Source organism: Ahaetulla prasina, chromosome 1, assembly GCF_028640845.1.
Source record: "Ahaetulla prasina isolate Xishuangbanna chromosome 1, ASM2864084v1, whole genome shotgun sequence".
Classification (NCBI taxonomy): Eukaryota; Metazoa; Chordata; class Lepidosauria; order Squamata; family Colubridae; genus Ahaetulla; species Ahaetulla prasina.
Window position 1 is genome coordinate 57,529,889 of NC_080539.1, and position 16,194 is coordinate 57,546,082.

At 40.1% G+C, this 16,194-nt stretch overlaps 1 protein-coding gene across 3 annotated transcripts in view; it reads left to right on the forward strand.

Annotated features, from left to right (window-relative positions):
• Positions 1–16,194, forward strand: part of SMYD2 (SET and MYND domain containing 2) — a 56,226-nt gene that overhangs the window by 26,341 nt on the left and 13,691 nt on the right. For 2 of the 3 annotated variants that reach the window (XM_058165399.1, XM_058165397.1), the window contains 6 exons: positions 665–767; positions 3,952–4,062; positions 4,905–5,025; positions 7,727–7,901; positions 11,016–11,124; positions 14,235–14,673. In XM_058165399.1, the coding sequence (XP_058021382.1) occupies positions 665–767; positions 3,952–4,062; positions 4,905–5,025; positions 7,727–7,901; positions 11,016–11,124; positions 14,235–14,315 (700 nt within the window). In that variant the 3' untranslated portion in view covers positions 14,316–14,673. Of the gene's footprint in view, positions 1–664; positions 768–3,951; positions 4,063–4,904; positions 5,026–7,726; positions 7,902–11,015; positions 11,125–14,234; positions 14,674–16,194 lie in introns of those variants that run through there. The other variant, XM_058165398.1, reaches the window with a different exon arrangement.

Consider the following 16,194-nt stretch of genomic DNA (forward strand, 5'->3'; position numbering starts at 1 on the left):
GTGAGTTTTGCCCCATTTTACCACCTTTCTTGCCACAGTTGTTAAGTGAATCACTGGAGTAGATATAGTTAGTAACACGGTGGTTAAGTGAGCCTGGTTTCCCCATCGACTTTGCTTGTCAGAAGATTGCAAAAGATGATCACGTGACCTTGGGACACAACAACAGTCATAAGAATGAACCAGTTGTCAAGCATCTGAATTTTGATCACATGATCTTGGGGATGTTTCAAAGGTCGTAACTGTGAAAAATGGTCATAAGTCGCTTTTTTCAGTGCCGTTGTAACTTTGAACGGTCAGTAAATGAACTGTTGCAAGTCGAAGACTACCTGTATAGAAAAGTTTGCAAATTCACCACCCAACCCAAACCAGGCACAGTGAAATTACTTCAGTACAGTGGCTTCAGTGAGAAAGTTAACACATATTGAATGAACTGTTTCTTTAAAATAACTTGTGTTTTTAATTCATTTAGCTACATTGTGTACAAACTTCATTTTCTAAAATAATCACTGGCAATGGCAACATATTCTAGAAATTAAGCAAATTGTTACGTCCATTTCACATTGTGCTAATCTTTTCCAGTGTTAGAAATATATCTCACACCTTTGCATAAATTGGAGTATTGCTTGTTTCTTAAAAAAAAAAAAAAAACCTCTCTTTTTCTCAGTGTGGCACTTATGAACCACAGTTGTTGCCCCAATGTGATTGTTACCTATAAAGGGACGGTGGCTGAAGTCAGAGCAGTTCAAGAGATTGAAGCAGGAGATGAGGTAACTGACTCTATGCAATTTTTATGTGCTGCTTTGGAATGTATAACAAATACGTTGCACAGGGAAAGGCCAAGTGTTTTGCTCATGCAATATTGCTGAAATAAATAGTATCAAGTTTATGGTATCTCAGTCGCTTCATCTGGTTTCTAGTTTTAAAGTACAGCTGGAAAATAAGCGTCTCTAAATTTTGAGGAATACAGAAAGGAGAATGATAGAGCTGGAAGTGACCTTGGGGTCCTTGCCTAAGCTGGAGACCCTGCTATCCAGTGTCTTCTTAAAAATCTCCAGGGATGGAGCACCCACAACTTCTGGAAGCAAGCATTCCCGTTGATTAATTTCTCCTTGGTTCTAGATTGGATCTCTCCTTAATAAGTTTCCATCTGTTACTTTTTATTGTGCCCTGAGATGCTTTGGAGAATTGATTGAAACCCTCCCCTCTTCTCTGTGACCATCCCTTAGGTATTGGAAGACTGCTATCATGTCACTCCTAGTCCTTCTCTTCATTAGACTAGTGATACCCAGGTCCTAGAACTGCTCATCATATGTTTTAGCCTCAAGCTCCCTAATCATCTTCGTTGCTCTACTCTGCACTCTTTCTAGAGTCTTAACATCTTTTTGTATCACAGTGACCAAAACTGGACACAATATTCCAAGTGTGGTCTTACCAGTGCCGTATATAATGGCATTAACACTTCACATGATCTTGATATTATCCCTCTGTTGATGCAACCTAGAACTGCATTGGCTTTTTTGGCAGCTATAGCACATTGCTGGCTCATACTTAGATGCTTGTTCACTAGGACTCCTACTGTTACTACTGGTAACCCAGGTACCACCTATTCTATATGTGTGCATTTGGTTTTCCTTGTCTAAGTGTAAAAATCTTACTTTTCTTGTGTTCTGTTGGAGACTGCCCAGTGTTCAAGCCTGCCAAGATCTTTTTGGATCTTGAGCCTATCTTCTCAAGTATTGTCCATTCTCTCCAGGGCTTGCTGCAAATTTGATGAGTTTCCCTTTTATCATCTCATTTAAATTGTTTATGCTAAGAATACTGGGCGTAAGATAGAACCCTGGGTCCCCGCTGCATGCTTCCCTCCATGTAGATGTAGTTCCATCCTTATGTTTAGAGATTTGATTGACTGGTTATTTTCAGTGTTCTAAAATGGTAATCCCAGTTTTTTCTCCCACTTCTCTCCCTGAATCTTAAATTTTTTTAAAAAAACCTGTATTTTTTGTCTCCAATCTTCAGTATGATTGGATAGCCACTGCTAAGAGTGGGACATTTTGGCTAAGTGCAGTTTAACCAAAAGAAGACATTATGGAGTTGCTGGATTCATTAGCAAAGAATATGTGATTAAGTGGGCATACAGTTGCTCTCCAGTACTCTAAGATGCTTTCAGAATTTTATTGCTGCAAAACGTGGACTAAGTTTTACTTGCTAATTCAAGCACCTAAATGTAAAGAACAGAGAAATAACAGGATAAATAGATAAATAGGCACCTTCTCATAGTGAAGAAGTATTTTAGGAATGTAACTTCTCACTTCCTGCATATTCATCCTCATCTGAGTTTGCCATGGCAATGGCACTAGAACCTCTTCACTGCATTCCTAACTACTATGGGGTTATTCAAGAAGACCCTGATCTCTTTGGATGCCTGCCTTATATCTGTTTTGGAGACAAAAGGGCTGTAGAGGAAAAGTTTTAACAGGTCAAATGTAGAGAATGTTAATTGAACTTTTGGAAAAGATTCTTAAGTAGAGTTAAACTCTAACTCATTAATCTTTGGTGGTATGGCGTATGCCTCCATCTTCTGGTTCAATGTGATTATTGCATGAGAAACGTGTCAAAAAAATCCCACTGTGTGTGGGGAAGGGAAGTACACATGTTTAAATTGGCTTTCGTATTTTGTATCTGGAAAAAGCAATTGAATACGCTCACTGTAGAATAAAAACAAGCAACTGTTAACTAACATCATTGCCTTAGGTTTGCTGTGAGAAAGTGAAGGACACAAAGAGCTGGCAGAATGAACAATTTACATCTGTGGTGGAGCAATTAGATATTTGCCTTTCCTTCTTGGTTTTATCACATTTTATTTTAGTTGAGAGATTCAAAATGGGACTAGGGTCATTTTAATTTTGTTTTTCTTATATGTGAATGTATTTTTTATTTTGAAACTTTTAGAAAAAAATATAGGTACTTTATAACTGACTATGATAATAGAAATAAGCAAAAGACCTCAACATCCTATTTTATATATGGAAGGAACTAAAAAAAAAGAGAAGGCTAAATTAAGATGTGCAACCTTCATTTGTGTGGCTGTATTTATCCACAAATGGCTTTTGGTGGTCATTTTATTTGATCCTTCTATAATGCAGTTTCCCAAAGTATGTTCTACCAATGCTATTTATTTAACAATCAAGTTGGGATTGCTTAGTACAGCATTCATTTCTGGGGTTTGTTTGTTTGTTTATATTTATTAGATTTTTATTCAACCTTTATTATTTTATAAATAACTCAAAGGAGCTATATGAGTATACTTAATACTCATTCTTCCTTCTATTTTCCCCACAACTATCCTGTGAGTTGACATTGGACTGAGAGGGGGACTGGATCAAAGTCACCCAGCCAGCTTTCATAGCTAAAGTGGGACTAGAACTCATAGTCTTCTGGATTTTAGGCCAGCACCTTAACCAATGGTGGGTTTTACCGGTCTGCCCCGGTTTGGGTGAACCGGTAGCGGTGGCTGCGGGAGACTCTGCCCACCCACCTGGATGTCTCTGCACATGTGCAGAAGCTTCTACACACAGAAGCTTCTACACATGTTGTGTGAGTGCATGAGTGCACGCCCACGAGCGAACCAGTAGCCACTGAAATTGAAACCCACTACTGACCTTAATAAATGTACTAAATTGGACAGTCTGGCTCTCCTTATGTCTGTTAATCCAGTAACAAACTCTAGTTAGGAATTATGATTTTCTTGGGTCCATTGAATCTTTTATTTTATTTTATTTATTTACACGAAGGGAGAAATATACATTGGCTGGAAGCTTACTATGTCCTGAAGTTTTGAAAAATAATTGTCATTGGAGTTTCATATGCATAGCATATACAGCAGGTTTAGTATCAGATGGACTGTATTAAAATCTGTGTGCTGTTAGACAACTGTCATTTTACTTTTCTCAGATTTTTACCAGTTACATTGACTTATTGTATCCAACAGAAGATAGGAATGATCGATTAAAAGATTCCTATTTCTTTACCTGTGATTGCAGGGAATGTTTTACTAAAGAAAAGGTAAGCCAATTTAACCATTTAATTATATGCTTTAGTACTTAGACCGGTAGATTGACTATGATCACAACACTATTCTTACAATATCTAGCAGTTTTATAGTGCCCCTGCAGTACTTGAGACCCCCAAACAGACTTGGGATTTTTGAGGTCAGCTAGAGCTAAGGAGAGATTGAAACCCAGGTTACGTTTCCATTTCATATTTTCTGCCTGTTCCCCTTTCTGTTGTATCTTAACTACATCACTTATTTCTATTACAATGCAATGCCCTTTTCCAAAATCATTCCATAATTCAGATCAGGTAGGTGAAATGGTCAGAAGCCAAAGGTACAAGGGTCATAGATCCCTCACCCCCAGCCATGGGGGGGATTTATGAATTAAAAGCAGAAGCTACTCTCTTACTTTCTCAGCAACTTTCGTCTTATAGATCAGGGGTCTCCAACCTTGGTCCCTTTAAGACTTGTGGACTTCAACTCCCAGAGCAAAGCTGGCTGAGAAACTCTGGGAGTTGAAGTCCACAAGTCTTAAAGGGACCAAGGTTGGAGACCTCTGTGATAGATGGAATTGTAGCCTTCCAAACGAGTCAGATCTCATTTTGTAATTGAATGAATTTTAACTTGCTTCTTTGTCAGTCTTCTGTAATCTAGGGTCTTCCAGATCTCCTCACGATCACAGTAGGTAGCCCATGGCTTTCAGTTTGATAGAAATTAGCCAATACATCCAGAAGGAACCAAGTTTTAAGATGCCTTACCCATTTTGATCAGTTTAGTTACTGCCAGTTTGCCTGTGGATCTGCTTTTTGTTTTTGGAATAGCCTTTGTAACTTTCTTATAAATCTTCCCTCAGGACAAAGATAAACTGGAAATCCGTAAACTGAATGAGCCTCCGTCTACGGAGGCTGTGCGAGATATGATCAGATATGCCAGAAATGTGATTGAGGAATTCAGGCGGGCCAAACATTACAAATATATCCTTTGGTGTTATCTTTCTTGTGTCCATTTCTGCAAAGCTGAAATTTCAGTTCAATTTAGCAGCCTCACTTGTTGAGGCATATCCAAAAAATGATTTCCCACAAACTTGGGTTGCAGCTCTCAAATAGAAACTTTTTAAGAATTTTATTTGAACTGCATTGTTAAGCCATCCTAATTCATGGTTCCTGACTAAGGTACAGATTAGAAAACAGTTGCTGTTCTTCAAATGTTGTAATGTACTTCCCAGCTCAAAAAGTGTGTGTCGACAAGGTCTCACTCATCATCTTCAGGCTGGTGCTTTCGGCTTTGTGCTTCTGTGAGCAAAGCGTGGTCGGAGCTGCCATCTCTCTATAAATACTGGTGGGGAGGTGGGGAGTGTTGCTGTGAGCGGGTTGGTTGACTGTGTGGTTGCATCTTGATTGGTAGATGGAGTGGGTGTTTGCAGATTGGTTGAGGTGGGGAGTGTTGCTGTGAGTGGGTTGGTTGGCTGTGTGGTTGCATCCTGATTGGTAGATGGAGTGGGTGTTTGCAGATTGGTTGGTTGTTTCATAGCATCCTGTGTGGGTGTGGTCCTAGTCTTTTGTTCCTGAGCTTTGGTGTTGTGGCCTTTGGAGTTCTGTGATGTGATGTCTTGAGCAGATGGCTATGATGCAGCATCTCGGGTTTTGGTTTGGCTCTGAGTCCGAGGTCTTGTCATGTGTTCCTGGCATGTATCAGCTTGCTTTGTGGGGATCGGAGGGGGGGTGCCAGCATGGTCTGGCTTCTGGATGGTGGTTGTGTTTTGTCTGTGGGACGGGTTTGGGTTTGAATCTGGTGAGAATGATTGGTGGTGGAGTTGTGTGTTATCCTGGGTCTGGTGTCAATTTTTGTGGCTGGGACTCGTTTGTTGACTAAGGCTAGTTTCCAGATGTCTGGTAGGCGGGAGGTGTCATCCTGTTTGTCCTGCCGTATAGAGAGACAGCAGCTCAGACCACGCTTTGCTCACATGGGCACGAAGCCAAAAGCACCAGTCTGCTGTTTATTCCTTTTTAACTGCTAGTGGGGGTTTGAACTGATTGGGTGGGAGCTTGGCTGTGCTCTGATTGGATGGGGGTTTTTTTGTGCTCTGATTGGCTGGGGGTGTGTCCTGTTTGGGTGGGGGATTGGTTGTGCTCAGATTAGTCTGAGTTACAGGGGGATTTGAGCTGCTGAGCTGCATTGCTGTTGTTTGGCTTCGTGTTTGTGGTCGTGCTACATCTTCATAGTGGGTGTCTGTCTGCTGTATGTATGGATTGGAGGGGTTTGAAATGGCTAATGTTGCAGCTGCGGTCTGGCTTCTGGTCCTTGGTCGTGCTTCCTGATCAGTGTGGGTTTGGGTCTGCTTTCTGGGTGGATGTGTGATGGTGACATCCTGTGTGGACCTCGTGAGTGTGGGTCTGGTGTCATTCCTCGTGTTAGGGATTCGTTTGTCATCGAGTCCCTAACACGAGTCTTGACATCGAGTCTTGACATTGAGTCAAGTCCCTCGTGTCAGGTCCCTCGAGTCAAGTCCCTCGTGTCCCTGACACTGACTTGACATCGAGTCAAGTCCCTCGAGTCAAGTCCCTCGTGACATCGAGTCAAGTCCCTCGTGTCAGGGACTTGACAAATGAGTCCCTAACACAAGGAATGACACCAGACCCACACTCACAAGGTCCACACAGGATGTCACCATCACACATCCACCCAGAAAGCAGACCCAAACCCACACTGATCAGGAAGCACGACCAAGAACCAGAAGCCAGACCGCAGCTGCAACATTAGCCATTTCAAACCCCTCCAATCCATACATACAGCAGACAGACACCCACTATGAAGATGTAGCACGACCACAAACACGAAGCCAAACAACAGCAATGCAGCTCACCAGCTCAATTCCCCCTGTAACTCAGACTAATCTGAGCACAACCAAGCCCCCACCCAAACAGGACACACCCCCAGCCAATCAGAGCACAAAAAAACCCCATCCAATCAGAGCACAGCCAAACTCCCACCCAATCAGTTCAAACCCCCACTAGCAGTTAAAAAGGAAGAAACAGCTGCAATCACACATTGCTCCCAGAAGCACGAAGCTGAAGCCTGAAGATGACGAATGAGGAACCATAATTTGAACATTTAGGCTAATATATGAGTATTATAAATAAGCTTGGTATAAATGTTCATTAATGGTCATACAAGCTAAAAAAAACTTATAGATCAGTATTTTGAAACAGGATGGGGCTTTCATAAGACATCAAACTGAGGTGGATTGGAAATAGGGTGCTGTTTCCACCCATCCTTATTGACAGCATCCTCCATCTCCCTGGGATGAAAACAAGCAAGGGAGAAAATATTTGGTATCATCAAAATCTTACTGTCTATCTACTATCAGCTTCACATTGCTTTGTATAGATTTTAAATAACATGCAAAGATGAACTGAAACTATGCAGCACCTCAAAGGCCAAATGTCATATGAAGCATCACCACTATAATTCCTCTAGTCTAGGCCTTTAGAGGAGGCTACATATTTACTATTAATAATCTCTTTAAATGCTAGTCTGCAAAAACAAAAAGCAAAAAGGTGCAGAGTATACATCCTTACAGTTTCAGCTGAGGCAATAATGATGAGACATAATATTCAGAAACCTAACCTGGAAAATATAGTTTTCATTTGTCATGTACCTTAACTCTTGGCTTACCCCCAGGTGAACTGCAGGAGATTTGTGAGCTCAGTCTGGACAAGATGGGTTCTGTGTTTGCAGAGAGTAATGTTTACATGTTACATATGATGTATCAGGCCATGGGAGTTTGTCTGTACATACAAGACTGGGAAGGTGCTTTGCGCTACGGGCAGAAGATTATTAAGCCATATAGGTATCTGACTTTTCCTCTTGCAACTTGTATAATATAGTAAATTGAAATATTTGTAAAGAAATACATCTAATTAAACACACTGTTGGCTTTCCTTTCAATGAGCAAAGAAACAAATATCATTCCTAAATATTTTGGTGTGCATGTGCCAATATAAAATTACCTAAAACAATTACCTGAAACAATATAAGTCTTTTTATGGTGGCAATCAGTTGTCTTGAAGCAACAACTTTTAATTTGTTTACATTGATGTTTGAATTAATAGATAGATAGATAGATAGATAGATAGATAGATAGATAGATAGATAGATAGATAGATATAGATAAAACAAACAAATTTCTCTAGAATATTAGATGAAAAGTTCTAGAGAAAAAACTAGTAAGCTAGGAAGAGAACTATGAATGTTGACTTCATAAACAAACTCAGTGTGACTGAAATTTTATAAAGCACCTTATCTCTAAGCCCATCAAGAATAGAATAGAATAGAATAGAATAGAATAGAATAGAATAGAATAGAATAGAATTTTTTATTGGCCAAGTGTGATTGGACACACAAGGAATTTGTCTTGGTGCATACACTCTCAGAGTACATAAAAGAAAAGATACATCCATCAAGAATCATAAGGTACAACACTTAATGATACTCATAGGGTACAAATAAGCAATCAAGAAACAATCAATATAAATATAAATCATATAAACCTATCAAGTGGTAGCTCCATGATAAAAATCGTTTCTTGGATCTCTGGCCTCTTCTATCATTAGAGATGTCAAGTTTTATGTTCCTGTTTCTCTTCTTCTGTTAGCCAATCTTCCCAGTGTCTCATGTTATGATTATGACTGGTTGGTATTCTGACCTCTTGCTTTCATTACCTAAAGAGTCATGAAATTAAGAGCATTCATGGATCTATTTTGATGTCGGAAAATATGAAGCAGATTTTGCCCAGAAAATAGAATGCTAGCATAGCTATGCATTTTGACCTTAAGCATCATATAAGTTATCCATCTCAGTTTTCCTACCCAGTATATCCTTCATGATGAGGACAAAACTCATATACATGCTTTACATGGAAAAGGTCACAGGTTTATTTGTCAGCATTTCTTGTTATGGCTGGAAGCACTGTTGTAGGAACTGAATTGTTGGTGTACTGTAATATCGAGACACAGCTACAGGGTCCAATGGCCTGTCTTCATATATGGCAGCTTTCTTTGATCCTATGTTCCCAACATATTTCTCTCCAGTATGCCTGTTCCTCTTGCTCCCCTCCAGCAATGCTACTGTAACTGGTTGGTCTTCTATTTCAGGGGTCCCCAACCTTTCAGACCTTAAGGATCACTAAATTCATAATTTTAAATCCCACAGATCATTAATATGATCTGCCTAATGACCAGCTGGGTGGGTGTGGCTAGGTGGTCATGTGACTGGGTGGGTGTTGGCAACCCAATGTCACTCACATCGAGGGGCGCCTCTACTCACCCCTATCCTGCCAGCCACTTCTTGCCTGCCCGGCCGGGCTCCTTAGGGCCCCAACAAGAAGCAGTTGTTGGAGCTAAGCAGTCACCATTAGAACTAGTTGGCAAAACAGCTGCTCAGTTCAAATTGGATCTGACCAAGAATGAGGCTCAGCAGAAGCACCTCACTGAGGACTAGGAGCATAGGCTTTCCAAGCAGAGGCAAGACCTGCGGGAGTGCAAGGCTAGGTACCAGCGCCTGGAAGCGGGCTGAGATGGTCAGCTAGTTCCAGGCCATGAGGCAGTCCCACTGGAACAAGGCCCTCTGGCTTTTTGCCACCAGTGGTACTTCCCTCCAGACTTCGGCCAAAGCCCTGCACCAGGAGGCTGAAGCAGACCCCAAGTTGGAATTTCTGCCTCCCTCCGACCCACACAAAAAGACCCTGAAGGGGGAGACACTCTGCAGCAACACAAACATTCATTGCACGTATCTGTCCCAGGGACCATAGTTTGAGGACCCCTGATTTAGTGCAATATTAAAAAAATGCAAATAATTTTTCTGTGGATCACCAAAATTTTCTCAGGGACCACCAGTGGTCCATGGACCACCAGTTGGTGACCCCTGTTCTGTTTTGCTCACGACAGTTAGGAATTGACAAAGTTCAGCAGAGTTTTAGGAGAAGAGGAAGGCAGGTTCTTGTGGCAGACCTCTGGCTTACAGGAGGTACTTCAGTAGGCCTCTCGAGGCATTTGGTTTGGAAAAAGATTTCATTGGCTTGGATTTTAAAGAGCCACTGAGGTATATGGGCACTTCTGTATCACACAGATAGGCAGTCCGATGGCCTCCAGGTGTTTTGGAATACAGCTATCGTAGTCTGCAGCCATTATGAACAAAAGGAAAGGGATGTGGGAGTCCCTGTCCAAAATCTAGAGGACCAGCTCACCTTCTGTATGGGAAGAACAAGTATTTCTTTGAAATGGCAGATTTTTACAGGGCTGGTGGCTTCTTAGATATTTTAGTTTCAAGGTTATAAACAAGATTGTTCTAAAAAGGCTACATTTTGTAGCCTATTTACAGAGAAGCATTACTGCCAGACTTGTAAACCTTAGGTTTGTATATATATGGGTGTGTGAGCCAGCAATCAGTAGGTTCCTTGATAAATTATTATCTTAGAGCATAATTTCCCCCCTAGCTGGGAATACAGCTCTTTCCCTTTGAATCAGATGCCAGTGTGAAGTCATAGATCAGCTGGCGGGGAGTGGTGATAGGGAAAGCACAAGAGCACACACTTCCCCCCTGAGGCCACAATCAGATTTATCACCCCTGATCCTTGCCTAGCTTTTATGGGCTTGGAGCCTAATTTCCTAAGCTGGTTTAGGCTGGCTAAAAAAACTACCAAGGGTCTGGTGTACTAATACTTTAGTTCTTGGATTGCCTTCTCCCTGAATGGCTATCTGTAAAAACTGTAAAAAAAATAATAATCTTGATCTGTTGAGCATCAGTTGACTAAAGTTCCTTCCATGAGACTATCGTGAAACATCCACCATCTCTAAAACCAATCTTTGTCCTCGTGGTCAAGTTAAGTGAAGGCAGGGCTGTGATACCTCTTGGATAGCTAAGAAACCACATCCTTTATAAGCAAATGTGTGTTTATATTTTGCAGTAAGCACTATCCATCTTACTCTCTCAATGTGGCATCCATGTGGCTGAAGCTGGGAAGACTTTACATGGGCTTGGAAAACAGATCAGCTGGTGTTAAGGCTCTCAAAAAGGTATACGCATTGTCTTTGCAGAATATGGGTGTTAGTTTAATTTGAACCTTCATGTCGTCACATAGCAATGTTTTGCTTAGGAATATTTGTTCATTCCAAAGGGCTTTGCATTATAATGTTCTTTATTGTGAATTCCTACTTGGGAAGTTAGCCTCCTTGATTTTAATGGGATTTACTCCCTATTAAATGTATATAGGGTCATACATTCAACTTTTGCCTGCCACCAAAAGAGTAAAATAAAAGGTGTCCCCCGAATCAAAATAATTATTTTTAAAACAAATGATTCTAAAGATTTCTCAAATGTATTTCTCGTGGTCACTCCAACTCTTCAGTTCAGGTAGTAGGAAGAGAGAGCTGAGTTTAATTCATGCATGTGGGTCTTCCAACAAGATCCCTCACTGAAAAGTTGTTCTGAGTTTTCATGCTTTTGTGTACAGTCAGGAGCTGTTCAGAAACTGAATGTTCTTGGCTGTGGTCAAAGCTGACATATGGCACCAAGCAGATTGCATTTCAGTAGCTAGTTTGAATGTTAGTGCATATGGTAGTCAAAATATTTTTTTTGTCTGTGGTTTCACAAAAAAAAAACATGTGTTGGGGGGAGGGGTGTGCGAGCAATAAACGTGGAGATTTTCTCATTTTGCGGGATTCATTTTGCTTCTGTGGGGGCAGTTGCTTTGGATACCTTCTAGTGGGTCAATATCCAGGCAGGAATGATAGAAGCTCTCTAGAAACTAGAGTAAAGATGAATAGGAAGCTGGAGTTCTCGGTATACAAGGCTTAATGGAAGCAACTACTACAGAAAGCAGCTTACATAAATCATATGCCAGTCTTAATTCAAGAGGACAGTTCATATAAAATAAGTTGATGATTCACATTGGATGAAGGATGTTTATTTCCTGATTTGTGGTACTTTGCATGATTCCACCTAAATCGATTCATGGCCAATCTTGCTAATTTGCTTTAGAATTAACCTGAGATTCCACCTTCATGAATTTCTTTGAATCCTCTGCCACTAGCGAATTCTGTGATCACGCCATATAATATACTGATTTTATTTTATTTATTTATTTTTTTAAATAATTTTTATTAAACAGATTTGTCTTTAAAAACAACATAAAAAACAACCACAAATACATAAAAACAAAACACAACAAACAATACATACCATCTAAGGTCATTTTACAGCTGTCTGTATCAGCATATGTATTTTGCTTTTGTGGTTCTCTATTCTATCGTATCTATTTACTTCTTGATAATAGTTTAATAATGTTACATCAACTTAAATAAACATACTAATTTTAAATTGCACACATATTAATTCAGTACCTTGGGAAAGGTGCTTTGTGACAAATTGTCAATTGTATCCTATCCTTCTTGTATCCAAATAATTTTTATTATTAATTATATCCAGTGATGTAGAATTACCTCCAAAAGGTTTTTTAACTGCTATTTATCTGATTCTAGTTGGTTGTGATTTTCCAGTTGAAAGTATCTTCAGGGAAGCATCTTTAATATAAATGTCATCATCATCATAATTAAACTGTACCACCCAACTCTCAATGACTGTGGACAGGCTAGCAATTGTTAAAAACATTTACAAGCAAGGAAATAGTAACAACAACAAAAGAATAAAGATGACAGAAATAACAAACCCAGATGGAAACAAAAAAAAAGAAGAAAAAGGGGCTTCAATCACATTTGCCAAAGGCCTGTGCAGGAAACACCATCTTGAGAGGCCTTGGGAAAACGGGGGTCATTTGAGTATCAGGGGGAAACTCATTCCAGAGGGCAAAGCACTGCTACAGAGAAAGTGACTTCTGGGGTCCCAATAGATAACATTGTTTAATCAAAGGAATCCAGAGTGTGCCAATCCTGCCAATTTGGTTGTTATTACAGGAGACACCTAGTCCCTATGCCACTTAGGTAGCAACCATACCTTGAATTGCACCTGGAAGCAAACTGGCAACTAGCGCAGCTTGTGAAGCTGAGGCGTTATAAGGCCGTACTGAGGCAGTCCCATCACTGCCTCCACAGCTGCATTCTGGACCAATTGAAGCCTCTAGATCAGGGGTGTCAAATTCAAGGCCTGCAGAGTGCTGAGATCTGGCTCGCAGGGCCACCCTGGAAACAGTGAAGGACTGGCTTGCCGTGCCTCTGCCAGTGAAAACGGAGCTCCGCTTTCGCTGGCAGAGGGTTGCAGGAAGCCATTCCAGTCGAAAATGGAGCTCATGAGCCTGTTTTCTCTGGCAGAGCGCTCAGGCCAGCACAGGTGCCCCCAACATGAGTGACGTCAAGCTAAACCCCCCCCACCCCTGAGGTCAAACACAACCCTAATGCGGCCCTCAATGAAATTAAGTTTGACATCCCTGCTCTAGATGGTCTTCAATGGCAGCCCCATGTAGAAGACAATCTACGTATATAGTAACTTCAATTTAATCCTATTCACTTTTGGTGGGTCTATTAACTGGGCCTATTAACTGAACATAGCAACTTGAATCTTCCAAGGTGAATCCCTTTTAAGTATGTTTATTGCCTCAAATTATTTATAAAAATAATAAGAGAAAATGAATAAATGAATAAAAATAAAGTATTACTTCAAATCTGTTGAAATATTTTAACTAAATTGTCACAATTTATAAGTACAAGTACTTTCCTCCTAATTGTTGCACAAATGATTGCAAGGGTCTTAGCACGGACTAAGGCCAAGATTACTTATGTCAGTTAGGTTACAGAGGGAGCATGAGCCATTCTTCTTGACTACCCAAACTCCATCTTGTAATAGAGTTTTTTTTAAATATAATCGGGGCCAAATGTGGCTCAAAACAGCCCTAGGCAAAAGTCCTCTTAAGTTTGGAACAGAAAAGCAGATATAATGTCATTTAACTTTTTGCTTTTCTGTGCCTTTCAAAAGAGCTCAGAGATCTCTCAGGATCAAAGGTACTGTGTATAGAATACAGTTTGATACTTGCAATCAAATGGGCTGTTTTCAATGGGGTACATTTAAGAGGACAAAAACCAGCTAGAGGTTTCTGACTCTTTGGAATCCCTGATGAGCATATTTCATAAACCAAGGCTGTCTGAATCAATTGTATTTTTTCCCCCATTTGCAGGCAATCGCTATCATGGAGATAGCGCATGGGAAAGATCATCCATACGTTATAGAGATCAAAAAGGAATTAGAGACCCACTGAGTCTTTGAATCTATGTAATCCTTCAACCTTTCTTTAAAAGCCTTGCTATGGAAACTTCGGGAGTGCTTTGAAAATTGACGCGGAATGAAAGCTTTTCTGTAAAATAATTGGAATGACAAACATGTGGTGCATTTGGGCCTTGCCTCTTCCATTCTCTGAGGTCTATGTGAAATATCTTGAGCCTTGATAAATTAATTCTGAATGCCTTTTCCTCCCTAAGAAAATGCCATGGTTTCACACAGCTAATGCCTTTGATTGATCATGTGCAAAAATGACCAGTTCTTCTCTCAATTGAGTTTAATGTATTGTATCTTATGCAAAACGACTAATTAAATTTGGACAACACTGCTTGACCTGACTTGCTTGTTTGCCTCGTTATTGTGATTTAAGTGTATAAAAAACATTCTGGGTACTATTTTTTGTAACTTTTAAATATAATTATACACCTTGCATCTCAAAAGTTCAAGTTCAAGACTATTACATATACAACTTGTTGATGTTGCATATATTTTGTCTCTAATTATATTCTTATTATGCTTACTCAAGTTTGTGCTAATAATACATTTAGGGATTGTGAACATATATTTTCTAAGCATTATGAATGGCTGCATAACTTAATATGCCTGGTTTAATATGGAAAAAATGGAGGCTTGTCAATTATATATTCCTGTAGATAGTTTTTTTCCATTTGGGAATACCTTTACTGTATTTGTGGTTTTTTTAAAAATATTTAACTGATACTCATCTCCGTGTATTTTTAGAAGCATACATTTGCCAAGTGCCTTCTGCTCATTTGGCCATACAGATACCAAACAGAATTAATGCAGATTGTTTATATAGAAGTTAAACCTTAGGAAATATCCTTTTCTGACATGAATAGCAGTATTCAGTGTTTTGATACTGTATGGGAAAGCTACACGTGATGGACTTTATTCAGCTTAATTTTGCTTCTTCCGATTAAAGACAATGTATTCTCTTAAAAATTCAAATATAAAGCTTATTGGTTAAACACTAAAAGTACATTCAGAGTAATTCTATGGTATATGTTTTATTGGAAAGAAACTTGAATGATTTAGGCAGGTTTGTCCTTTGAGTTTGTTGCTTGGCTCCTGGACATTTCATTACCAACTAGGTAACATCTTCAGCGAGGTTTTGGGGCAAAGTGTCTTGTTTGTTATATAGGTCTTGGGTGGTTGATTGGTTTTGTGATTGAATCACAAGACTGAGTTACAAGACGGATTGGATCACAAGACTGTTTGAATCACAAGACTGCTTCTGGTCTTATGACTTCTGGTTGGTTGCTGGGAGGCGTGAAATTCAATAATCAGAGGATGATTGGTTCTGTGGTTGGTTGATGGTTTGGATGGTCTGCTTCCTTATTGGTACGCTGGTTCTATGTCAATGTGTTTGTTGAATGGGCCCGTTGGCAGAATGCCAGGCTTCGATAAACTCACATGCCTGACAGGTTTGCCGATGACTTTGGCTTCGTTCCAGTCGAAACAGTGTTTGTTGTTGGCTTGACTGTCAATCAGCGTCTTCGAGTCATGCCATTTGACAGCCAGCTGGTGTTCATGGATTCTGGTTTTTAAATTCTGCTGTCCTGTCTGCCCGAGTAGAACTGGTTACAGTTGTTGCAACTGATTCTGTATATGATGTTGGTACTGTCTTCCTTCTGTGTTCTGTCTTTGATCTTTGTACCCTGCTGAAGATGTTACCTAGTTTGGTAACGAAACATCTGGGAGGCAAGCAGCAAGCTCAGAGGACAAACCTGCTTAAATCTACAAACCGAGCTACAAATATTTTCTCCCGTCTCCAGACTTGAATGAATTGTAATTTCCAAACAGATGGGCCACTTCTTCATACTTGATGCTTTCTTACA